Below are 26,600 nucleotides of genomic sequence, written 5' to 3' on the forward strand. Positions count from 1 at the left end.
TTATGTCTGGCATCTTAATCTCGTTCACTTTAGGGAATTATCAAGTTATTGTTTTCAGTGAACCAATACGCTAAATAACACGTTAATTAAACATATCAACTTCTTGGTTCTTTCGGTAAAGTCACGTAGAAGGGAAGTAATAAAATAATAAAAATAAAACATAATAAAACGTCGTGAGAATTGTTTTATTATGTTTTATTTTTATTATTTTATTACTTCCCTTCTACGTGACTTTACCGAAAGAACCAAGAAGATGAATCACTGCAGTCACGAAAGCTTTAAATCGAAATTTAAACATATCAAGATTAAAGTCCAGCTCTGCAAAAAGTCGCTCAACACTACTGGCAAATCGCCTCCACTAGAGGGAGCCCGAGACAGCCATCCTCACCACGACCCACGCTTTACCTCGCCACTACCCACGCTTTATGTAAAACTAAACAATTTTTGATAATAGGTTTTTCCCCTTTTTGTCTGGCAACAAAACACCAAACTTAAACCTTTTACACTTGTGGTGAGAACGCAAAAAAAACATACTCCGATAATATATGCATTGTCCTTGAAACTGATTGGCGTCCTCTGGTCTAACACCGTTTGAGACGAGGCTCGAAAGAAAGCTGTCTCTGGTGTGGACCAATCAGTTTCAAGGACAATGCATATTTTATCATAGTATGTTTTTTTGTTGTTTTCATTCTGACCACAAGTGTTGTGGTTAATGCAGACATGATTCCTTGTAAAAGGTTTCAGTTTGGTGTTTTAACATCTTAACACCTGTTTTGTTGCCAGAAAAAAAGGGGAAAAACCTATTATCGGGTTTATAATTTGACACTGAAAAAAAGAGATTGACGTTTTACCTGACTGGTAGGTTGTAGGTGGTGGAGTAAAATGTGTATTCCCATTTCTTCTATACATCAGGTCAATGTTGAAGAGTAGACCAAACACCTTCTAGAGCTAGTGGAGGTTCTTCCATGTGCAAACATTTTTTTTAATTATGACAAAAAACGCAGCTATGCAAGCATGTAATTCAATAAATACAAGGCACTGCGATTATACAACTCAATGATGATTAGGCACAACAAAGATTAAAATCCATATGTTATCCATCTATGAATGTGATCACTTTTTTTCCAGTTAAACGTTAAAGCCAGCGCCGTTCTCCAGTTGCAGAGTTGAAAACGTATTCTCTTCCTGAAGCTGTGGAAATAAACAAGGAAAAATATCGTCTGAGAAAATAACCAAACGCCTTTAGCTATTGTGGGAAATCACAGACGCATTCCCGTTTTATTCGAAAGCACGCGTGAATTAAAAATTAAAACATAAAATAAGGCTGGCAAATATTGATGCATAATCAAATATTCTCTTTCCAGTATTCTGTAAAATGTTGACATTAATTTTGATACAAAGTTGATCACTGTGCTTATCAATCAATAGGTCACCAATATCGCGGTGTTGCTTATAAAGAATTTTAAGATATAAGACACGTCTTACTTGGATCTTCTGCTCTGCCATCAAACTGCAAAAAAATGAGAACAAGAAAAATGTCAGTGTTCAGTGGTTTCAAGATGTAATAATCACAGCATACAATATAAAAACATGCCAAACAGCAAGGTAAACAATTTCAACAGACTGCATATATCCTCACATTAATGTTGCCATATAAATGTTTGTATCCTACCCCGTATGAAGGTGGAGGCGTTTCTCTTGTTCTTTCAGAGTTGATTGGATCTTTTTGTGTTTTACGAGGTGGATCTTCTGGTTTGTTGTTAAGTTCTTCCATCCTTGATCAATCAGAAAAACACACAAACACACGAGTGACAAACATGTTGATGCAACATTGGTTCATTAATATCATGTGAACATTTAAACATTCATAGCCAAGCCATTTACAAAAGAAGCATACGCTGCTAAAAATAGTAAAAAAAAAATCACCAAATTACCGACAATGAAACGTTTACATTTCATAGATGTCTAGGAGGTGCCCTCATTTAAAATGTCTAGCTCACAATAGGTAGCCACTATTAAGCAAAGAAGCAACAATTATAAGCTAAGGTAGCTGTTTCTTAGTCAGTTTTACATATATACGGTACTCTAAATAAAAAAAAAATGCGTTGATACTTCTGAACATGTAATCCCAAAAGTGGAATGTTCAAGCTTAGCTACTAATTAAATAGCATTTCTTCCTTGCATAGTGACCATCATTCAACACGTATCGTATGCCACAGTGATACAGTGCGTGTTATCTTTGACAACAATAGGTTAAATACACAGTGCAGGCTCTACGCATGGTGAGTGTGGTCTGTGCATGCAACTCAATCCCAAAGGCAAGCTCTGACTTGTTAGCCTCCAGTAGGGGTTTCTCATCCACGGGTTGAGAGGGCTTGCAGCACTTCCAACAGCAGGGCATGCTGGGAGACAAACGCATCACGTGGCGATTTGCAAAGATATATACAACAAAAACACAACCATACACAAGGGTAAAAAAATTAACCCGTAAAAACAAAGTTTTTCACTATAAATCCTTTATATGCGTGGCGGCTAGAGTCCTCTCGTCCTCTGGCTTGAGATGGCTGCCACCTATGGGTCAGATGATTGTCTGCCAGCATTAAGCAATTGGTAATTAAATATTTATTTATTTTTCCCTAAACAGTGTAAAATTTAGGAAAAAAAAATTCACGAAAATTAATTGTCACGCACAACGCGTCTGTGTGGAAAATGTCAGCTCGATTGGATCACGGGAAGTGGGTTAAAAAACGACCGAAAGATTTGCACGGTCGTAAGCAAACAAGCGAACTTAATATAAAGGATTTAAAAACGGTGGAGCCCTCCCAATGTCTTGCTCCCACCACCCACCACTCCTGGTGGAAGGGACCTCCAATGGGGGGCGTTTCAAAGAACCCCTCTACGGAATGTGTTGTTTTTCCCTACCCGATTACGCCGATCAAATGTCTTGGAAGAGATGGGAGCACCCACACTTTAACCCACCACACACGAGCTACCGATTGGTTGTTGCCTACTCACTTCTTGGGTGGACAGAGGCGCGGGGAAATGTAAAAGAACCTTGCACAATTGATTCGACTGTCACGCCAGGAGATTAAGCAGGTGACCTCTGGATTGCAAGTCCAGTGTGCTAACCATTACACTACGGCAGAATAATCAAAGGTTTTCAGAGTAATAATGTATCTGTGCGTACAAAAAAAAACTCACGATGGACAAAATATATTTTATAAAAATTCTAAAATAAACTTGCTTTAGTCGGTGTTACATTAAAGCAAATCTCAACGTAATAAATAATGGAATAGGTACAGTACAGGGTGTTCCAGATATATTGTGAATCACCATTTAATGATCTAAAACGCAATATTGTTTAAGTAAGGTTTACTTAAAGCAGGAATGAATATCCAAAGGAAGAAATGTATTAGGGGGCAATGAATTGTGGGTCACAAGACATCTGGACCACGCTGTACATTAGACAGACGGGATGAGGTGACAATGAAAATTATAGACAATCTTGTGAGTCTGCGCCTACTTTTCATTTCACGTTTTTAAGGTTTTATTCTCGCATTTGTCTTGGGGGGGGGGAGGTGGGGGGAAATGCTTCATTTATTGGTCAGACATTCTCATCTGGCTGTTCCTCTTCAATACCCAAAACACGAATAGCCACGATACAAATCTAAACGCTGATGATGGTTATATTATTGGCGAGGAGCATTGAAATCGGGAACAAGAAACTCCCAACGCTGCGACGAAGCGCCGGCGTGAAGTCACATTATAATTATCATTCCATGACGGGGGGGGGTCATCTCAAGGGTAAGCGCTTCTCACTGCCCAGCGGCGGAAGAAATCCTGGTGGGGGGCAGCACGTGCCCCCCCCACCTCCCACTGATCCACGATCGCGTTGTCAGCAACAACAACAACAACAAAAATCATCTGGAGACGTGCCGACGTTGCCTGCCAGCGTGGGTACGAATTCCCCGTTTAAGTGCAGCATATTTTATTTTTTATGTTTTAATCGGCGAAAACATTCGTGTGAAGTTTTAAACGGGGCATTTTAGAGCCGGAGATATGTGACTGATTTTGTTACTGATTAGGCTATTGCGTTGGCTTGTTGTCTTTAAATTTAGTTAGCAATGTTTCATGTTACAAGCCGTTGATTTACAAAGCTGTGCAATATTAAAACAAACCAGTCTGCCTTCTTTGTCTGTGTTGTTGTCTCTCGAACAGTAATAATTAACAGGTATTTGATGTTACATGTGGACCCTTTTATTGAAATACACCATATTTTATCTATCACGCTTTGCGTTAAAGATATGCGCCGTGTTTGATTTTGACATTGTCGAAATAATTACCAATATCCTGCATAGGAGACAAAGAGTTTTCATACCTTTTCCAACAGTAAAATGAAATCAGAGCGATGGTAAGTAGGAGCAGAAGTCCAGCAATGACCATTACGGCAATAAACCAAGTATCTGGCTTCCAATATGTATCAACTACATTGATGATTTTCGTTGTAAGGACCTGAAAAAAATACAGTATTCACAGAGCAGTTTACGTTGACAGTTTTGTGAGGAAATGTGTTATATTTCTTATCAGTTTCCTCATTGCTCAAAGGTGCTTGAAAACATTGATTTAAATTAATGCAGTGGTGGTCACTCGGGTGATAATTGTGCTGTGAAGATGACAGTGATGACGCTTCTGTCAAACTACGCAACTAAATTGTGGAACGGGGTTACAAGTATACAACTGAAGACCACTTGAAACTGCAGAGCCACAAATGTTAGCTATTGTCTAAACAGTACTTATAATGACGGCTGGGTGGCGCAATGGTAACACACGTGCCTCCAAAGAAGAACCTGGGTTAAATTCCTGAGGCACCTTGCTGTGTGGAATATGTCTTTTATCCCTCGTCTGCATGGTTTCACCGACTTCTCTAGTTTCCTCACATATCTTCGCTAAGAACATACACTTTAATTGGTGTTGGCCAAACTTCACCAATGCATGACCTTCCTGAAAAATTATAATTGCATTAAATGTGCCTTTCCTGGGTAAATACGTTATAATTAAAATAAGGTAATCTACTCTCCATATAAATCCCACTTCTCCATTTCACTGTGCATGTATTAACATCTAATCCTCTCTTCCCTGATTCTGCTCCCCTCTTCCAGCATATCACTTCACATTCTTCTATGCTGACTATCATGAGTGTGTAATACATGCATCTGCTATTGTTTATGCATGCAGTCTGTCACAGTATTGGATCTAATGAGCATAGTAAGACTTGCTCGACCAATACTGCTGGGATGCCAGATGTTATTGGCAAGAGTATTCCATCTACTCGGCGATACCCTATTAAATGAAACAATAACCATTATGAATTCTGGGCCATTATGAGTAAGAACCGACACAAACATTCAAAATTGCTGCAACTGGTCCTTAATTTGCTCATTTAAGCAAGTGCTGCTGAATAATATACATCTGAAAGCCAATAGACAGATGGACTAAACCTATATATTTTAATATGGAGAGACAGATGGCAGTTTATTGATACCAATAATCCTCCACAATTGCAGAATGAGATTTTAAACAGTGGCAGAGCCAGGATTTTCAGGGAGGGGGGGGCAACCCCTCCAGAAATGAAAAATAATGGGAGTTGTTCGTAAGTAAGGACTTGTCCCTTTTTATTCGAACCGTGTGTGATCGGCATCGCGCTCGCTGAAGGTGAATGCCTTCAGGGAAGTCGTGTACTGTATACGCAACTGCACAAAATTCTGAGTCACATAATAACTGCTTTGCCGTTACTTATTGCCAATTATGGACTCAGACTATTGTCCTATCATCTCATAGAGTCCCTGACACATAATAATATGCTACACAGTGGCAGTGGGGGTAGCAAAATGCCGATTTATTACTAATAAACCCCAATGATCCGATCGAAATTATGGATTTCATTGGGGGGGGGGGGCACGTGCCACCCCACCCCTCCACTGGCTCCGCCACTAATTTGAAACAATACAAAAAAAATATAAAAGTACAGCCCTGCAATTCCATGCTCATGCCACTGCTGCCAGAAGGACCTCCACTTAAGGAGCTCTGAAGAGCCTCCCTAGAAGGTATTGGTCGACTTCACGCTGGCCAGACAACTTAGTAGAGGTGGCAGCACCCACACTTTACCCCACCACACACAACCTGCACTAATTGTGAAGTTCTCATTTAAACGTTTAGGTGGACAGAGTCGGGGGTGGAGGGGGGGATATAAGAAACTTGATGCACTGTTTCAACTTCCGCACCAGGAGATCGATCCGGCGACCTCTGGATTGCAAGTTCAGTGCGCTAACCATTGCAAATGTCAAAATCTGAATAGTTATTTATACTGGAAGAATGTGATGAGCTATAAATATATTTTTCAACAGATGTCCGGTAAGGGCAGGTCAGAACGTTACAACAAAAAACAATACAAAAGCCCGATACGCGTGCAAAATATAGGAAAGGTAAATGATAGCTCAATAAAGTGGCTTATCTCGTGGAAATTAATAGCAGCTAAATAATCTGAATAATCCTAATGTGTTTCATGCCAGGTGCCCATGTCCTGTGGCTGTAGTATTTTCACCGTGGCAGGGGTGGGGACGGTTGTGGTCCAGGGCACTACATGGATGAGGATGGTGGCGGTGCTGCTGAGCCTCCTCGTCTTGTCTGCCTTAGTGGCCTCATCTTCAATCAACACCAGCAGCTGGAAGTCTTTGGGGTCAGTGACGCCACCCAGAGTAAAATAACTGAATGTCGAACGAGTCAATATTGCCGGTGGCCATGCATTTGACAGCACAAAGCGGCCGTTTGTGTTACCTGGAATGAGAAAGTACATTTGGTGAAAATAACGTGATATGTTATTCCTGAAAACAAACGTGGGAAATGGGTCCCGAATGCAAATTACATTAATAAAGTACTAATTATAACAAACTTTGATTTCACGAATTGCTAGACAGATGGAAAGTAGATAATGAAATCGAACAAATACTGTAAAGGTAATGTCAAACAAATAACTCAATATATATTTACTTCCTTTATAGCCACATTATAACAAAAAGTCTTGACATTTATGGTATATTCCAATTGTGTAATTGTCTTTATGAGATGAAGCCATTTCGATTCCGAACCCTGCAGCTAACAGGCATCATTGCAGAATGGCCCCAGTTTCAGAATGGCCCCAGAAGATGACATTACAGAACTACTGTTAAAACTAATTTAATTAGCATCTTTGTTCATACGAGGAGGATATATTTTACATATTGTATATGTCCTCCTGCAAATATTGTTCATCGCATGTATATCAAACATACTTTACTTTATTACAGAGCGCATATATTAGCCAAATTAAGTGTAAATTACAAAACTAACTCAACAAATTTGTCAATAACATAAATCGAGAGGCCAGAGAGGTTTAGTGGCCTCTCTATGTGCTATGGGCCTCGGGCGAAAACATCACTTATGATATGCATTTATTTCCAAGGCAGTGTTATTGACAATTGTGTTGAGATTGTTAATTGTTTCTAGATTTGAAGCTTTCGTGACTGCAAGGATTCATATTCATGGGTTTTTTAGGTAAAGTCACGTAGGTAAAAATTAAAATTAATAAAACGTCGTGATTTTTATTTTATTTTACTTTTATTAATTTTAATTTTTACCTCCGTGACTTTACCGAAAAAAACCCAAGATTATTGTTAATTGTGCTTGTGCACCACTGCCAATGCAGTGTCACCAAATATTTCGAACTAAAGTATATGTATCACTGTGACCAGGATGAGACTGTCAACCTACTAAACTTGAGAACCGAATGTAATCGAGGACGGCTGCCCAGATTTAAACCCAGGATCTAAGAGTGCTGGCTCAGTGCTATGACCCCGAAACCACCTGGATACCTCAAACATAAATTTGTATACATAAATTAAAGTCACGTAGAAGGGAAACAATACAATAATAAAAACATATTTTATTGTTTCCCTTCTACGTGACTTTACCGAAAGAACCAAGAATATGAATGCCTGCAGTCACGAACGCTTTAAATCAAAACATAAATTACAGTTTACTACACATTTAAAATTTACTGTTAGACGAAATATTCATGAACTTTTATTTAGAAAATAATCCTGTAAAGTATAACAATAACGTGTGTTTAGTCAATAAAAACACAGGCGCATTGGCTGGTAAAACATATTACTGACATATAACTGTGCGTGCGTTATGCAACACAGAATAACCCAACTGGCAATGGATATCCATTGTAATTTATTTGCATTCATTAATCCCCCCCCCCCCCTTCGCACGTGAAGGGCTCACAAGTGACGTCATCACATCTATCCCTCTATTTAAGGAACCAAACAGGAGGATTTCTCCACAAATCTGGCTGTCGCCTGATGAAGCTAGTTGTAATTACTGGCGAAACGTCGTACTCAGATTGTAAATGTTGTGGATTTGCTCTCCAACAAACCGGTGTGCTGTACCAGTCACGAATTGGCCACGTTCTGTTTACGTGACAAACCTTACTAATTGTCTGTGTCAGGTGGTGGTGGGTTTAATGACACATTTATATTTACGCGATCTAACCCAAAAAAAACTATATTATTACAGATGAAACCACTCACCTCCTATGATTGTGTATGTAAGGTCAAGTGCTGATGAGTCCAAGTCACTGCATTGCATCTGTACGACCGACTGCAAGGCAGCCAGTGTGGAGTAGATGGTTTGCTCATAGAATGCAGGTGTGCACACCGGTGGTTCATCATTTACATTCTAGAAGGGAAGATAAACAGCATAGGTAGAACACAAGTGGGGCACGCTGATGTGCTGTTATACATATGCAATATACGAGTGTAATGTCAGGATTATAAGATGCGCTTTGCTTTTCGAGAGCAAAAAGCTACTTGTGTGGCCATGTTTGTATAGCGTTATTGAGACTGGACACACGTTTGTGATGCGTCTTATTTTCCAGGGTGTCTAATAATATGGAGAATATGATCAATAAAGTACTGTGATCATGAGATTACGCAGGAAGGTGGGGGCAATAGCAAACGCCATGTTAATGAACCCTATGTTTATAATTTACACAATTTCAAATATGAAGTACAAGAGAAAAAATATGTCAGTATATATTTACACTTCTTACATGACATTCTAATGTTAGCTCATAAAAATTATGCATGCAAAGTAAAATGCATTCCCTGACGCTTGACTTTATGCATTGTTATTGTTTTCCGGGTTTGATGGAAATCATACGTGCAAGATTTAAATTTGTACTTTGTTATTTTTTTAAGGTGAGGATAAATAAAAGCCGCTGCTCCTCACCCCAACGGTGTTTGATCATTTCGACCGTGTTTCACGACCACTTACCGTAACAAATATATTGAACGCAACAGTTGAAGTTCTCTGATTCAACGGGTCTGCTGCTATGTCATTGTTCAAATCCACAACCTGAACAGTCATAGGGTAGACACTTTTCTTTTCCCTGTCAAGTTTATTCAATACTTTTATTTGTCCTGTGGAGAAAATGTGGTTGGGGGGAGGGTGTAAGGTAAGTGGTAACATTTCAACCGTGGTTACTTACTGCTTCGAATTCATGATTTAATTACAGGTTACCACTTTTGAAAGGAGAAAATCTTTCACATAGCTATATAAGCCAGTTTAATATTTTATTAATGTTAAATCTTCACAAGTAATACAAATATATAAAGTATGATAAACATATATTTTACCACGAATTAAATGTTTTTAATATTTGACATATGCTCTACAGGAGTGAAAAATAAGGTTACGTTTTTTTATGTTTGGTTGTGTAAATTAAGATAGGATTATATGTACTATTCTACACTTTCTTCTACGTTTTCGCTGTTATTTTGGTTGCTATGATGACAAATCTCGTCCCGTATGTCTCCTATTCAAGCAAGTGTTTGCGCAATAGAGACAACACATTGCACTGTAAACGTGACCTCTACACTACTGGTTAGTGTCACAACGAGGTTAAGGGAAATGCTCAAAGGCAAATAGAACATTTAAAGTTGTTTAGTAGCAGAAGGAAATATTCTATATGTTATTTTATTTTACCGTACTTATTTTAGTAAGAGCCAGGGGTGCAGCCACTGTGGCGTTGTGGACGTCCAGACACCCCCAAAACAGTGACGTGCGGTGAGGTCAATGGCTGGGGGAGGCACTGGCTTGTGTCAGAGCCAGAATCACACACTGAGGGGGGCGTGACCTCACGGAGGGGGGCGTGTCCTCACTGAGGGGGCGTGGCCTCACTGAGGGGGGCGTGTTAGACACGTCCCCCTCAGTGAGGCAGATGTGATAGCTGCCTCCCCTGGTGCTTTTTCATTGCAGTTTCATGACAGACGAGACCAGCGAGCCTAAATATCTTTATACACATACGTGAAATAAGTTACCTGGTGTATGGAAGGTGAGGACATGAAATGAAGGGGTCTACAGACATTACATGGGTGACATTCCGAGATAGTAACAGGCACGCGCTTATTGCCTGCACTCCATCCAGTTACTGAGGGGATGTTGCATTAGACATAGGCTTGCTGAACCAACATGAATTTACATTTAATACGTTGTAATCATAGATACTCCAAAAATATTTATAATAAAAATATATAAAAATTCACTTGGCAGCAGATGGTATGTTGCAGAAAATCCTTGCATATATATTAATATGCTGTCGCATGAATGAAGCTGTTAATAAATTGGCTTGGTGGTGATTGAGCAGATAGCTTGAACATTCAACCACATTTCTAAATATGCAAAATATCTAGTAATCATGCAGCATCCCCCCCCCCCCCCCCCCCCACTAATTCTCATCCGCAATTGAAGTAAAACAGTCATCAAAAACACACACTGACCATTTTTGGGGTTGATGTAAAAAGGCGTGGGTATGTCCGTGTTGCCACTGATAATGGAATATCTCAGATTGTTTAACGGGTAGTCGAAATCCCAGCATACAGGAGCATCGATGAGGGCCCCTACGGGACTGTCCTCGCTGATTGAAAAAGGTGGTAAGATGTTGCAACTCGGATCAAATTCATTCACTGGTGTCAATACCACCATGACCGTCACATTAGCTGAGAGCACACATTGAGGAGGTTCAAATGGCAAGAGAGAGAGGGAGGGGGGGAGAGAAATAAAAGGTTAAAGCATTTTTTTAAATGCTTGTTTTTTATGCAGCATATAACTCACAAAATGGCAATTAATATGCAAATTATATAAAATGTTTTCTTAGTTAATTTAATAATATGGTAATAATAAACATAAGACAGATCTTTCAGTTATTAAAGTCCATTCAACCTATATAACCTCGAACAAGTATGATGTGAATGTGATGATGATTTCACGTGTTCACTGAAGTGGGTGTCGGCTTATTTGATTTAATTGCCCATTAAATATAAAGTGATCTGAAATGAACATTTGTAAGTAATGATACAAAATAATCTTAAATTGTATGGAAATGCATTTTTAATGTGACTATTAGCCCATAAAATATACTCCCTGCACTTCCGTGGTCCGAGTAAAATCTGAAGTATTTTCCTCAAGCAGTTATTCTGATTAGGTCGTGAAATTTGCAATCATTTACAAAGGAGTCTAATTCAAATGTAAAACAATGTACAACGACACCATACAACCGTAATTACTTGTGTGTGAAATGTCTTTAACTTCAATCACCAATGTGTACTGGAAGTCCACAACTGAAAGTGCAAATGAATCGTATTCCAAATTTGCCAAAATCTGAGGGCACAAAGCAACATTTTCAATCATGTATCCTTTGACATGGAACGCCTCATTTACAAGAGGGCTCCATGGTGTAATTTGACACATACTCAGAAAACTCGTAACGGCATGCGTACAAACATTGTAAATCTATAACGTATACAGTCGGCATTTTCTAATGAATATCACACATCTAAGCAAAGACTGCAATGGCACACACCGCCAGTTTAAATAGAACTCACTCTAGGTGCCTTACTCAGAGTTCCTTGATAGTAAAATAAGCTGTATTAATTTCCTGAAGGTTATCTCCAAATTGATTAAGGGTAGGTGTACGACACGGTTTGCTGGATATCTTTTACTAACTTACGTGGCTTCTGATAATACTGCACATGGTTATGGCTCATAATATCCAAAACCAGTCATGTGATTCAGCAGTAGAGCGAGTGGCTCGCCAATCGGAAGGTTATGGGTTCAAATCCTGGTTGGGGGCTGACTCAGCCCATGATCCTTTTGGGGCTGATAAGGTGTTCACCCCTTTGTGGAGAAGCCAACAGTGGTTATCCGATAGAGAGACTCTTCCTTATCAATAAGTATGGAATTTCCACCACTGGCTCTGGGCTGTAAACAGGGAATGGGCACTGCCTCAATGCTCATTTGAGAAATATATCACTTTGACTTACAAAAAAAACTGAACACATTAAAACAAGGTATTATTCATTATGAAATGCCACTGAACAAAATAAGGTTGGCTTTGAAAATTGTGGATGAAATTGTACTCTTTAAATTATCATATTTATTCGTAATAAAAAGGAAACGATACCTGAAGAGTCGAACCATTCAGTGCAAAGCGGAATTTAGCGTTTGCATCAGGAATCAGTTTATACGTCAGAGCATTGTTGGTGGATGTGTAATCGTGGTCCCGACAGCTTAGTGTGGTGATACTTGTACCAATAGCAGCGCCTTCTGAAATCGTATATCTTGACAACAAAAACACAGACACATACGGAGAAAATCAATCGCAATTAAATTGTAAGCCCAATTGTTTACAATGAAGATACAATGTTGTGGTAAAATCTGTGTACATTAATTAACAACTATAGCACGTGCTTATTTCACATACTGCCTACATTGCCTGAAATAGCCACATTATTTTAATGCTTGGACGAGGTTGAATTTTTTGGGTCAGTTAATGGGATGCTCCAAGATTAGTTTCAGATTGGTTTACCAAATAACTAAAATGTACATGCGAGTGCTGTACCACTGGTATGCTTTGTAAAAACCATGAACCACACAACGTAAATTGTGTTATATATCTTAAAAAAAGTTAAATTGTGATGCTTTTATGTAAAATAATACCTTAAAAGATATAGGAAGTTGTATTGTCTAATTTAATTCCTTACTTTTTATTTTGTCGCCTACATTCTCCACACCAAGAAAATGCTGATGTTGCGTGTGTGTGCGATTATAGTTTTTCGTCGAACTAGGTAGGACCCGTATCTAACACGGAATATGTTACCTCTATGCATCCAGCAATTCACCACTATAGGTTCATGTAAGCCGGACTGCTGATGAAACTGAACGTTGAAAAGGGACCAGAGTTTGCTTGTTTTGAACCAATGCTGCTGAGATTATGCACTCCCAGAAGACTGTGTGGTTGATGGGATGTGTTAAAGTAATGGATTTGTTTTGTGTGGAGGAACAGATATGGAAAGAAGGCATACTGTCTACTTATTATCACTTAATCGTCTCTTTAGTGACCCAGGTCATCCTCGCAAATGAGACTATCCTGGTCCCTTTGAGTTTTCACGTTGTGAAAAAAAAATTCTGTTCACACTTAAATTCTCCAGAACAACGCTCATGATTATTTTGCGCAAAGTAGGGAACCTTTAACACAACCATTTGCTGAATGAAGAACAAATGGGTGCGTGTAAAGTACTGCATATGTTATACATACATGTGATTGTAAAACGTGCAGACGGGTGGGTTATCATTCTGGTCCGTCACATTCACTCTGAGATTGAATGTAGCACTGCGTTTGGAAATATAGTTTGTCACCCTGACCACGATATAATTAATCAGGAGCAGAGGATTGTTGTCCACGTCCAGCTGATAGGCTGTTTTCAACTTTCCTGTGGCTGAAAGTTAAAGGAATGTCACATGTATAATGGGTTACAAGAATACAAACCACGTGTACTCCCATCATATCTACAGCATGCAAAGAAACAGCCAGCATAGGGTTCCACGGCTCAATACTATATATGAGAAGATCATAACTAGATTGCCACTCGGAAATTCCTCCACCCCATGTTGAGGAGTCGAGTGTTGTAAACTATCATTTCATCCATACTGTTCAATTACCATACTGCAGATCAAAACACTCTTTGTTTTTAAGTTTCCCTGCACTGCTCGACTTTTCGAATTCCCCCCCCCCCTCGCCCCCCCCCCCAATCGTCTATTTTCCCAAATTCGTACAACCTGACTAAACTCAAGAAACATCCATAAAAGAGGTTTTGTGGGTTAGATCGTGTAAATATATAAATGTGTCGTTAAAACCCGCCACTACCCGACACAGCCAACTAGTAAGGGTTGTCACGTTAACAGAACGTGCCAATTCGTCACTAGTACAGCACAACATTTACAATCGGAGTACGACGTTTCGCCAGTAATTAAAACTAGCTTCATCAGACGACAGCCAGATTTGTGGAGCAGTCTAACGGTTTCGTTCCTTATATAGAGGCGTAAATGTGGTGACCACCCTTCATATTAACTGTTACATATTGCACCCTCAAACGGTGCTGTTTGTTGCCGGCCGCTTGACACTTTGGGGGCATAATGCACGGGCATAATATGACTTTGAAACCCCCCCTACCTCCTACGCATTCCACAAGTAGTGACTAATCCCATATCTACATTTCCCATAAATATGCAAAATTCATCTTGATATGCAAATTCCTTTGTCAAGGCGCCCCTTCCCCCCTCCAACCCAGCTTAAATATATGCTGCCAAGCATGGTGGTGCCCATTCAGACGCTGTCTTCCCGACAGACCTGTTCTTCACCTGAGGACGGCTGCTTGCGTTGTGGCCGAAACGTCGTGAGAATTATTTTATTATGTTTTATATTTATTATTTTATTATTTCCCTTCTACGTGACTTTACCGAAAGAACCAAGAATATGAATCCCTGCAGTCACGAAAGCTTTAAATCGAAACTTTGGGGGCTTTCAGCGCAAGGGGAGACACAGGCGCGCCTTGGCGAGCCCACTCTAATCAGACGTCAGCAGGCCCTGGGCAGCGGTCAGCAGGCGAGGCAGAGGAGACAGCGGAGAGCCACGACGGGAAAAGGGTGCAGGGAAACAAAAAGTGGAAGGGAAAGGGAAGGACGGGTGGAAGGAGAGAGCCGGAGGATTGGTGAGTGGAGATGAAGGGGGGCGCGTGCGGTGGAGCAGAAGGAGGGGTGCTGAGAGGACGTTGTGGGTGTCACGCCCCCCATTAGCCCTCGACATGCCTTCCGTTCACGAAAACCATGGCAGTAGATGGTCACTGCATGGCGCGTCTTCAGATGCGCTTCTGCGGCCGTCTGGAACGCTCTTCCTTTGCGATATGAGGAAGCCACTGGCGCTGTGCACTTTTATATCTAGATTGAAAACTATTTTTTTCAATTTAACTCACTGTTGTATCCTCAAAAAAGAAATATTGCAACTCAATTTTTACCCACTTCCCAATGTGCAAACTTGAAATACCTATGTCATACTGCTGACAAGACTATATTCTATCATAAAAAAATCCAAAACATTTTACAGAATTTTATTTAACTTACTCTGTGTGTTGTCGTATCCTAAAATCTTGTAACTCAATTTCAACCGTATTCCCAATGTCGTATCGACTGCAAACTTGGTATAATTATGTCATACTGATGACAATACTATATTCTATCATTAAAATTTTAAAATATATTTTTAAACAATGTTTTTTACGGCTCTAATTGTCCACGCTCAACTCACGTTGCCTGTAAATCACCACGTGGTCCCCTACGTCACGGCAAGCTGTGGGGAGCCACGCCCAGGGGCGGGGCGTGTGGATGGAGGGGAGGGGCGAGGGGGATAGGGGGCAGGGGGAGGGGCAGCTCGGACAGTACATTTCATTAAAGCGTGTTTAAAAAAAATGATTTTTTGATATTTTATTTTTAATATATATAATTGGCTTTTTTGTGTTAAGTTTGTTGTCTCTCCCCCGCGCCTCTGATTAGCACGGTTGGCTACGTACGGTGCGAAAAAAAAATTCAACATACTGTACATATTTCGATTTAAAGCTTTCGTGACTGCAGGGATTCATCTTCTTTATGTTTTATTTTATTATTTTATTATTTCCATTCTACGTGACTTTACCGAAAGAACCAAGAAGATACTGTACATAGGTATATGAAGAGTAGAGAGAGGGAGAAGGAGGAGGGGAGTTCCGAGTGTGGAGTCTGCTGGAGTGTGTGTGACCTGCTGCCGTGTTACCAGTGGGTCATCAAAAAAGAGACCTTTGCCAATGATTTTAAATACAAAACATTAATAGATCACGACGTTTCGATCGCAACACAAGCAACCGTAACCAGGTGGGACAAACACAGCGAGAACTGCCGACATAGTTCTGCTGTGTTTGTTTCACCTGATGACGGTTGCTTGTGTTGCGATCGAAACGTCGTGATCTATTGATTTTCTATCTACGTGACTTTACCGAAAGAACCAAAGAGTATAAAACATTACGTACAGATTACGTGCTAACTAAGTCGTACACGCAATTATGCACATGAAGTAAAAGTACAAAACGTGGACCATTTTAACATCAGTGAGACTAACCAAATAACAGTTTGGCCCATCATTTAATGAAAGCAAATTGCTGGCACCACATATCTATACACAATTCACACATTCTCGACCACGAGCAGACGAGCAAAGCTAAAGTACTGGGTGATGTGCATGTTGCTTACCCGATTCTATATAAAATCCCTCCGCAGGGGACACCAGCTCGAAATAAACCGTGGTGTCATTGGATGTAAAGGTTGTGACCAAGGTATCTTGAGGCAGCTCTTCCGAGATTGTAATTGTCGTTGAAGCCGGACCCCTAATAAAAGATTTAAATTGAACAAAATGCGAATTTCAACGATTGTACAACTTTCCACGAATACCCTAAAAACTAAAACATAACATTTTCACTCGAAATTCACAATTAGGACATGCGAAAGTTGCAATATATGACTCAATACATTTAAAAACATAGCTTATAATGGAATTACAGTTCGTATAATGTTCATCAGAGAAAACTTTTTTATTTGTACATGTAAATACTTTAATACTGCACAAATTAAATATATGATCTGTACTACTAAATAATACTTCTCAGCCCTCTGTAATTCCACTGCTTGATGAAGGGCTCCCTAAACTGTGTCACTCATGGGAGTTGTGTAGGGGAGGAGTGGCTCAGACATCACTTGCCACTGATGTTAGCCATGGCCAGGAGTCTAGTTTAGGGCTTCCAGATTCGCAGCACAGTATGCAAACCACTAAGCTACTGCTACCGCTATTTCTTCCTCATTATCTACACAAAAAACATACATTTCGATTTAAAGCTTTCGTGACTGCAGGGATTCATCTTCTTGGTTCTTTCGGTAAAGTCACGTAGAAGGGAAATAATAATAGTATGTTTTATTTTTATTATTTTATTATTTCCCTTCTACGTGACTTTACCGAAAGAACCAAGAAGAAAAAACATACATTCAGTACATGGCACTTATAGCGCGGGGCACACGTGTATATTTTATATGCACGTAATACATGTTTTTTGGAGATATTTAGATGATCCTAGCATTGTTTACACAATTTAAATTGTACTAACAGCAGTGGATTGAATCGGACAACTACTGCATGGTAATTGTGTTCTATTTACGGTGAATAATTAAATACCGGTGCAAACGGACCCAATTAGGACACACATGGACGTGTGCAAATCCCCTCCTCGCTGTGCTCCACTCGTCCAAAAAAACCTAGCACGTAAAAATTGTATTTCCAAATATAAAATTCCTGTAATGCTGGCATTTGTCCACCATTACTTCAAAGTTCTCTTCCCGAGGGCAAGTCCATAATTCAAGCTCCCTTTGTCCCTAGCGATTATACTCAATCAGTTCGCAACGCCACGCTATACGTTACGGTTCTTGAGACGTAACGAGGTAAAGGAGCGATGTCATGGTTTTTCCCCTTGCCTCCTTCAACAGTGTTTGTTTTAAGGTCACACACTCACCGGATGCTGTTTAAGGTCAGCCCCAAGACGATAACGTCCCCTTTTTCATATAACAACATATGACAAATGTTATGACAGGATTAGTTTATACGTTGTTGGAGCGGAGACGGTCGCCTTCACGCGGTACTCCATGTTAAGCCCCCCAGCACAACGAGTACCATCACCAAGGTGAACCCCAATGATGGAAGACAGCCCCTCAGTTGGAACGGCAACCACATTAACCAAATCATTGGTGATGCTGTTGCATTGGCACGTGGTGCACGAAAACCATTGACAACGAAACCCAACGCGTTCATTAATAATACTGTGGCCTTAAAGAACAAAACATTGCCTGAAACATCACCTATTATAGATGTTTTTTTATAAGGTCATTGATATTGACTATTATGAGTTATTTTACTATTTTCGATAGGTTAGTGCCTCATATACATTGATTTGTCTCTGCTTTGGCTGCAGCAAGGAAAATGTCTATCTCCTAATACTTGGCTTATGATTACTAATATTTATTGTCTTGTGAGGAAATTAGTTGCAAATCATACGTGAATCCTGGTGGTTCATCTTTTGAATCCATAATGATTATTGACACAGATCCATTGCATGAGAGGCCCTTTGAGTCATTGACAAAAATTTGCAGCAAATAATTCTGAAAAGGTGGAAAAAAACAGTTAGCAATGTGAGATGATAAAAGTTAAGTTACAATTACCTTAATACGTGGTAGTATTTTTTATTAAATTAACAGGTAGTTCAGATACTGTGTTACTTTCACATATGTTACAATCTGCAATGAAACTTTGTATTATGATATTCTGCAGTTACATTATATATCAAGTAATTTTTGGACTGCATGTTAACACTGAGCAACACATACTGTATGCCACATCACCAATGTTATGCTTTCTTCTGACAAGATAGAACATTTTAGATTTTCCAGTCGAGTTGCATCGGCACGGAAATTTAAATGCTGGCATTACAGTTCAAATTACTATATTGTTCATAATGAGTAACTGAATTGTTAGCATCACTCCAGTAAATGTTTGTTTTATTTTTTCACCTTGGTTATAATCTAAAATGTAGTAAGTGTCTCATTAGGAATGGTATGGCAGTGAATACAGTGCTATACAAACATGAATTGGCTTAATGATTATATTTTACAATATATTATAAATTATGCAATGTCTGTCACGTCCTGTGAGGAAAGATTTAACACGTCAACTTCTTGTAATGAGCAATGCTATATGTTGTGTCAGAATAAAATTGTCCCAAGTAGACGATGTCACAGAGCTACCCATGAAGCCGATGGAACAAGGTCGCTTTAGCAGCTTTTTCATGGCCTGGAAATAATGTTTACCGAATTATAACAGCACCAAAATGTTGAGTTTTTACTGCTATAAAATATCAGATGGATCAAATGTAATAATTATATTTTCGTAGTCATTCATGACTTGACTGAGACCATCAACTCACTGCACATGAGGATGGAGGGTTTAAATACAGGTGGTTACCTGGATTGAAATCCAAGATCTAAGCGATGTCAGATACATAATCTGACATTGTATTAGACCCTTAGCCATCCAGCTCCTGAAGGGTAAACTATTTTGGAAGCATAATTAACAGAGGGTGTTGGTGGGGGAGGCGGACCGAAACAGCATTTGTGTTCAATAATTGGTAAGGTGTTAGAATTTGACTGACCTTGTCGACTTCATAGTCGAAGCCAGTGGCTGGGACCCTGATAACACCGTTGAGCTTATTAAATTGTAGCCGTGTAGCACCACTTGCTGGAACGACTGATAACCAGGTGAACTAGGGAAAAAGTCCAATATCAGTTTCTGATTACGTTTTAAAAGGACATCTTGATCAAGCAAGGTAAGCGAGAAACAGCATTTAGCAATGTGTCATGGGATTCCTCCTTCAATGCAAAAAACATTAGAAACATTTTCACGTGTGCAGTTTTAAAGATTATTACATTTATAAACCATTCCAAGGTTTTCTTTTTTTTAAAGAAATGTTTCTGGGGTACACTCATCCGAAATGTCCATTGGTTGTTGGAACATTATTTCATTTTGGGGATCAAACAAATGCGATAAACGTTTTTGTGCCGAACTACAAACCACCGAGAAAGTCCCCGTACAATTTCAATATTCCCTTTATTTTAAATGTGTTTCACAGTTTAGCTGGCGTATTCAGGTTTCTTCAATCACCATTCTGTCTTTCTACCCAGAACTAATTACAGTTCAATGCTTTAATTCGTGACCTCGTATATTGCCCGCTGAGATGACAGTGGGGCGGCAGACACCTTGATGGTACGCGCGGAGAAAAAAATAACAGCAATGCAGGGAATGTGACAGAAAGACAGGAAAAAAGACACGGAGAGACAACGGAAGAGCAAAAAGATATATAGATAGGACGAGGAACAGACAGATACACAGACACGCAGGGAAATGTGGATGGACAACTCGAGAGCATCAAAGTCTAGAAGAAGCTAAAAGAGACGTATAGTGAGACACGGAGAGACAAATACCGAGACGTGGAGAGACACACGTGGACACGAAGTGAAAGGGAGCGACATGGAGAGATTCCATTCAAAATCGTACTTTGCCTGTGCGGCAGTGATATCTAGCAAGTGGGGGTGCAATTAATTACCTACACAAACCTCCATTGGCTAGCACGGTAAGTGTCCCTTGAGAGCAGGGAGTCTCCTATTCATGCGATAGTGTGAGCACTCTGTGTGCAGCATGACAAGCACTTTTTGCCACTCCTTACAGTTAACGTGTCACCGGCATCCTGGTCAGTGGCTGGCACCCGATAGATGACCGCGTTGGGTTGTTCATCCTCTCGAACGCGAATCGTAGCTCCTTTTACATTACAACGTGCAAGCCATGGGGTAGAATCAGTGTATTTTCAAACGTACACATGTATATGATTGCTATCATCGGCAGCCATGATCCATCCACTGTTGGATGAAGGCTTCTCCAAGCCATTGCAATCTCACCACGTGACCGTATGGTGAGGATACCCATCTGACATGGGAGTGCACGTCTCACACGATACATATGAAACAAACATTTGTTATAATTATTTTAATACTTTGAGTTCGGGGTTAAGTAGTGGTGCAGTGGTCAGCGCAAGTGTGTTACGAACCCAGCGACCAGAGTTCTATTCTCAGCCACAGCTGATTGATTTAAAACTGCTGTTTGTTCTCTCGTTCACAAACACACACTGATCAGCATGGTGAAGTATGGTGAAACAACCTTCACGACTGACAAGGTATTAGGATGTCTTCATCCAGCACTGGATTTACAATGAGCTTAAAGTTAAAAGTTATTCTAATTCTACATGAAGGCTTCCACGACCAAAATTGAGATCGCGTAAGTAGGATGTTGTTGTATACCCTCCTCCACCCGACACAGCTGATTAATGTCATGTGAACAATCGTGCCAATGTATTACTGCTTCAGCACACGGATGTTGGAGAGCAATTCATAGCAGCATTTAATAATTGGGTTCGTCGATTCGCCGGTAGTTACGACCAGCATCATCAGGCAGTTGTCAGAAATTGTGAAAATGTCCTCCAGTCGCGGGCTGTAAATTAGGTAGTGAGATGGCATGAATGTACGCCCACAATGCAGCAGCAATTAGCAGGAACTGAATAAAAATGCAACGTGATGTAATTGATTATCTTAGATATGCTCATTTTAAATACACATGTATGTGGTGATACCTATTATTATTATTGCTACAATATTATATTTAAAACATATTTGTTTATTTTCATTAATTCGATGGCACTTGCTGAAATTGTACGCAACTGAAAAACAAACAATAACAAGTGTATCAGTCATTGATTAATATTGTTCACAGGATACATCTAGGTTTGCAATTGCTGCAAGTTTGTGAATCTAAGGTTACGTCCTGCTTTCTTTACATTTCATGCCATCATTTTATGCATACTACTATGTACGAAGGTGAATTGCAATAGCTTCTTCTTGGATATTAACATTATGGCGGTTGCTCTACATCAACATCAGCCATACCAAGGAGAAGAAAATGATGTGGTGGTAATGATCCTTATGAATCTGTCCTGCTGAATTGAAGAAACAAGTCTGACCTGGTGCTGAGAAGACGCCATTGCATGTTGGGGCCTCATTGACATCTGCCACATTGATATAGATGCTGGAGGTCACCGGTGTTCCTAATAATTCCTGAGCTGACACAGTCAGTTTGTATAGATTCACTGTTTCATAGTCCAGATAACCACCACTGGGACTGTTGAGGATCACCTGGTTGTTATTGGAAACAAGACATGGTTTGCAATGGTCGTTATAATTAAGAATAGGTAGTTTCTGACACAGCCGAACACATTTGTGTATAATATTTTAGAATGTTTGCAGTGACAATAACCAACAAAAAAATGTATTTGCCGCAATCAGATAACCAGTTGTGTTTGATGAGTTTAGTTCAGACAAGAAGAGACTTTGTTCTTGTTTTTCTTGAACAATACACTTTGACTGTAGAACATTTTGTCATCACCAACAAATTCTACGGTGACCCATTCCTCGCCATATTGAATTAATTTAGCTTTTACGTTCAATTATGTTTAAGATTTACGGATGCCCGCAGGGGGGTCCGTCAAATTGCCGCAAGGTGGAAGCCCAAAGAGCCGCCGCATGCAGCTCCGGAGACGAAAGTTGCCGACCCCTGGTTTAGTTAAAATCTGCAGTGTCATATACAGTCAGACATCCAGTATTTATGGCACGTTGCACGCGTTAAGATTGCATTGCATGTATGAGACTTCCGTGGCTTTTAAAATAAAATAAACGGCAACATCCTTTAAGACGTTCAAGTAAAGAAAATGGTGCTAAAGCCATTGTGACAAATTAGGCCATTCATAACAAGCGACAGATAGCCCCGGACGTGTATGACCTGGAATGGTTTCAATCATATGCAATCTGCTGCTTTAAAATGTCAATGACAACCACATTGTAAATTATTGTCATCTTATTCTTGGTTCTTTCGGTAACTTTACCGATAGAACCAAGAATATGAATCCCTGCAGTTACGAAAGCTTTAAATCGAAATTTATTGTCATCTTAGTTTATTTCAGGTAAGGCCCATTGAGCTAAGAAGCTATCTTTCAATGGTGGCCCGGCCACTGCTGTGATATACAATCAGTACATTTCCCATTCCATCTGATGTTTTTAAAGTCAACAAAGAAGTGTGGCATGTACACTTGTGTAAGTAAACATTATTATTAATGACCCCTTACTGAGTGACAAGTGTATTAGCCATGGTGCCTTTTCAAAATGCACCAGGCCTGTGTATTGCTGTGGTGAAATCAAATGCCACGTTACAAATTTTAGAACAAATTGTACCTGTCCGATGAAGCTCGATCCTGGTGGAGAAGGCGTGTTATCAATTAACAGAAAGGGCCCTGGTGGTGTCACAGTGAGCACAACGCTGTTAATGTTTGGCGTGTCAGAAGTGATATTAATGTTTGCCACGATTACTAGGTTCGCACTGTTTTCCGGCAGATTCACCACACTTGGCGTCCAGGTAAACGCTGGTTAGAAAGATAATCATTCAACAGAGCACACGTAATTGGTTAACAAAAGGGTATGTAATAATAATAATAAAATGCGCTATTGAAGATAACTTAAAATATATACACACAAAGTGATCGCCAATGTATGATTATTCTTTCATTCTGTCCATCACATTGCAATAGCGCTACGTTTTATGCATTGCCAAATTCTGGTTTACGTGATTAAGTTGCATAAATGTGCCTTGAACTATGATGTGATATTTTAAAATGGCATATGAAGAATATGAACGTTGGTTGATTAATATATATGTACCTTATTTCAATTAAATGCAATTAAATACATAATAGCAAGCTACATGAAACAAAACATTGATGTGTTCATGAAATCGAAGTTAAATGATGATCCTTACTAATAGTAGCATGTGTTGAAGACAGACCTAAGCATAAAAAAAACACATTTTCAGTCAAAATTTGAAATATACTATTTCAGAATACTGGCATTCAACATATAAGTTCCCATTAGAATACACACAAAACATTAAGGACATGTGTTGCCAGTGGTTTACAAGCACAAACCAAAAAACTCAGAACATTTGTCATCAGCAACCGGCATAAAACAGAAAAACATCGTGGTCTGACATGTTGGGCATTGGCCATTCTTAAGAACAGAGAGGGCAGAGAAGTTTATTGCACTTATGTTTGGAAATCACGCATTACAATAGGTGACCCTGAGAAATCTGAGGTATTTTAAGAACATTATCAAATCAACCCTTATTTTATACCCATTGCCTACCAATATAAAACTTCTCTGGTCAACTCACAAATATTTGTCAACTGCATTGTAACACACAGGTAATTCATGCACGTTTAAATATTTCAATACCAACCATTCGTAATATTTTGGCCAACTGGATGTGCTTAAACATATATCATTAGTAGATGTCGTAACAACAATACTTACCACTGAAAATCAGAAAACACCAGGCAATAATGGGCAAAGGATAGCGTTCACGTGGACCTCCACTCATCGTGCTGTACATGCTGTCACGGGCATCACATGTGCAGTCCACCGCTCTGCCAAGGTCCTAATAAACAAACCGATCTTGCACAAGCACCTCTTTATACGTGGCCATTCGCCAAGCCCGAAAATGGGTCACGCAACATGTCCGTCAAACAGGTCTCACGGAGACCCGCGCCGGACGCGACTTCCGTCCGTATTTATTTAAACACACGGACACCATTCTCCGAGCAGAAAGCGCTGTTGTATTTTTACAATCCAATACCTGTTTTATTCCGTCCGCTCAGTATTTGGACTGCCGTTACTTGAGTAAAGACCTGCCATGCGCTCACAGGTTGTGTTGCAATGGTGTTTGCACTTGCGTAAAACCAACAGGAGATTCTTTAAAGCGGGCTCAGAGTTGCGTGTACGGTCACGATGCTGCCTTTGGCCCCATAGTCACGTGTTCGTGATATGATCATGTTGATATTCAAAAAAGGTAAAGGTGCAGCTCTGGAATGGCTTACTGAAACCTATGCTGGCAGAAGGGCCACGACTCGAGGGAGCTCTAGAGAACCGCTCTGAAGAGTACTGGCCTACTGCCTACTCTTCCACATTTCCCAGCCTGCTGTGTGTGGACAGGGTCATTTAATTAACGCGCCCATTATATCAAATGCTGCGTCGAGATAACGAATCGAACCTGCAACTTCCCTGCATTGCAAATCCAGCGTGCTAACCGTTTCACAACAGCAGTATCGCTCTTGTAGATAATGCCACCCAGCAAAACAATGTGCACGGTAATGTATAGTGCACTTTAATGTCATTCGCAATAACGATATTTCATTAGTTCATTTAATATTTTTGTCTATTATTGTTATGGTCATTTATATATTGTTTTGACATATATTACGATGTTTACCATATACTTTGCTTGATTTTTGCTTCGATTTAATGTCATTGGTAGAAGTGCATTGTGACGTTGCCACAAATGAAGAGACGAAACATCAATTTAATTTGTTGTAGTTTAATATTTACATGTTTCACAAACCGCACAATATGATAATTAACTCTGTATTAAAAAATGCTCGGGCACAATGTTTTGAGACATCAATTTCTAATATTCTTTATTTTGAAGAAAAAAAAAACATTCATATCCATTCACATTACATATTTCGGCTACTTAAAAGTCGTCTCATAGGATTTGTCCAATATCATCGCAGGGATTAATATTATTGGTTCTTTCGGTAAAGTCACGTAGAAGGGAAATAATACAATAATAAAAATATAAAACAATAACATTCTCACGACGTTTCAAATTTTCTTGCTGTGGATTTCACACCTGATGATGATTGCTTGTGGTGCAGTCGAAACGTCGTGAGAATTTAGTTTTATATTTTATTATTTCCCTTCTACGTGACTTTACCGAAATAACCAAGAATATAAATAGGGGTATACTTTAAAAAGTCACTGGATCAGCAAAGTACATTGAGCTTAATAACAAATGTCGACAGCAGAAGCACGGCCACCCATTGGAAGTTGGATGTGGCCTCCAATCGAATGATTCCTGTTAGTTATTGCCGAGATTGCAGTGTAAGAAATTCGCTCCCCACTTTATCACAGATAAGAGGAGTTGTATGTACGTTGAACTTATTTCGCACCGTACACAGCCCACCGCGGTAATCAGAGGTGCGAGTTCTACTGTCATCATCACCGTCAGCCATGACCAATCCACTGCTGGATGAAGGAAGCCACTGCCACCTCTCACGATCGAGCAATGCAACGATTCATCTCGCACTCGAACTGATCTCATTCCTCCATCTCCTCGGCAGACGTACTCTTGGATGAGGTTCATTGCGTACCTGCCATGTTTATCCTGCCCAAGCCACAATTTTCGATTTAAAGCTTTCGTGACTGCAGGGATTCATCTTATTGGTTCTTTCGGTAAAGTCACGTAGAAGGGAAGTAATAAAATAATAAAAATAAAACATAATAAAATAAAATAATTATGTTATTATATTATTATGTTTTATTTTTATTATTTT

The 26,600-nt window shown here is 39.7% G+C and overlaps 1 protein-coding gene across 1 annotated transcript; it reads right to left on the reverse strand.

Moving 5' to 3' along the window:
- Positions 1–61: 61 nt before the first annotated feature.
- Positions 62–24,646, reverse strand: LOC133349456 (cadherin-related family member 4-like). The gene is made up of 20 exons (XM_061562929.1): positions 24,523–24,646; positions 23,972–23,998; positions 23,392–23,579; positions 22,128–22,299; positions 20,784–20,875; positions 19,713–19,823; positions 18,563–18,666; positions 16,717–16,850; positions 13,697–13,877; positions 12,563–12,719; positions 11,667–11,760; positions 10,881–11,099; positions 9,376–9,521; positions 8,631–8,778; positions 6,602–6,834; positions 4,379–4,512; positions 2,331–2,402; positions 1,673–1,775; positions 1,486–1,510; positions 62–1,191 (listed from the first exon to the last, which is right to left on the reverse strand). Exons 1-20 carry the CDS (start codon positions 24,599–24,601, stop codon positions 1,136–1,138), a joined length of 2,475 nt encoding a protein of 824 aa, XP_061418913.1. The 5' UTR covers positions 24,602–24,646; the 3' UTR covers positions 62–1,135.
- Between the last annotated feature and the right edge of the window lie 1,954 nt (positions 24,647–26,600).

Source organism: Lethenteron reissneri, chromosome 30, assembly GCF_015708825.2.
Source record: "Lethenteron reissneri isolate LAM-NWPU_2019-01 chromosome 30, ASM1570882v1, whole genome shotgun sequence".
NCBI classification, from domain to species: domain Eukaryota; kingdom Metazoa; phylum Chordata; class Hyperoartia; order Petromyzontiformes; family Petromyzontidae; genus Lethenteron; species Lethenteron reissneri.

Coding starts and splice junctions, on each gene's coding strand:
- LOC133349456 (XM_061562929.1), bottom strand. CDS start 24,601: ATGTACAGCACGATGAGTGGAGGTCCACGTGAACGCTATCCTTTGCCC. Junction 9,522..10,880: donor TTACATCAACCCCAAAAATG/GTCAGTGTGTGT, acceptor TTTTCTCCACAG/GACAAATAAAAGTATTGAAT. Junction 2,403..4,378: donor TCATTTTACTGTTGGAAAAG/GTATGAAAACTC, acceptor TTTGTCTCCCAG/CATGCCCTGCTGTTGGAAGT.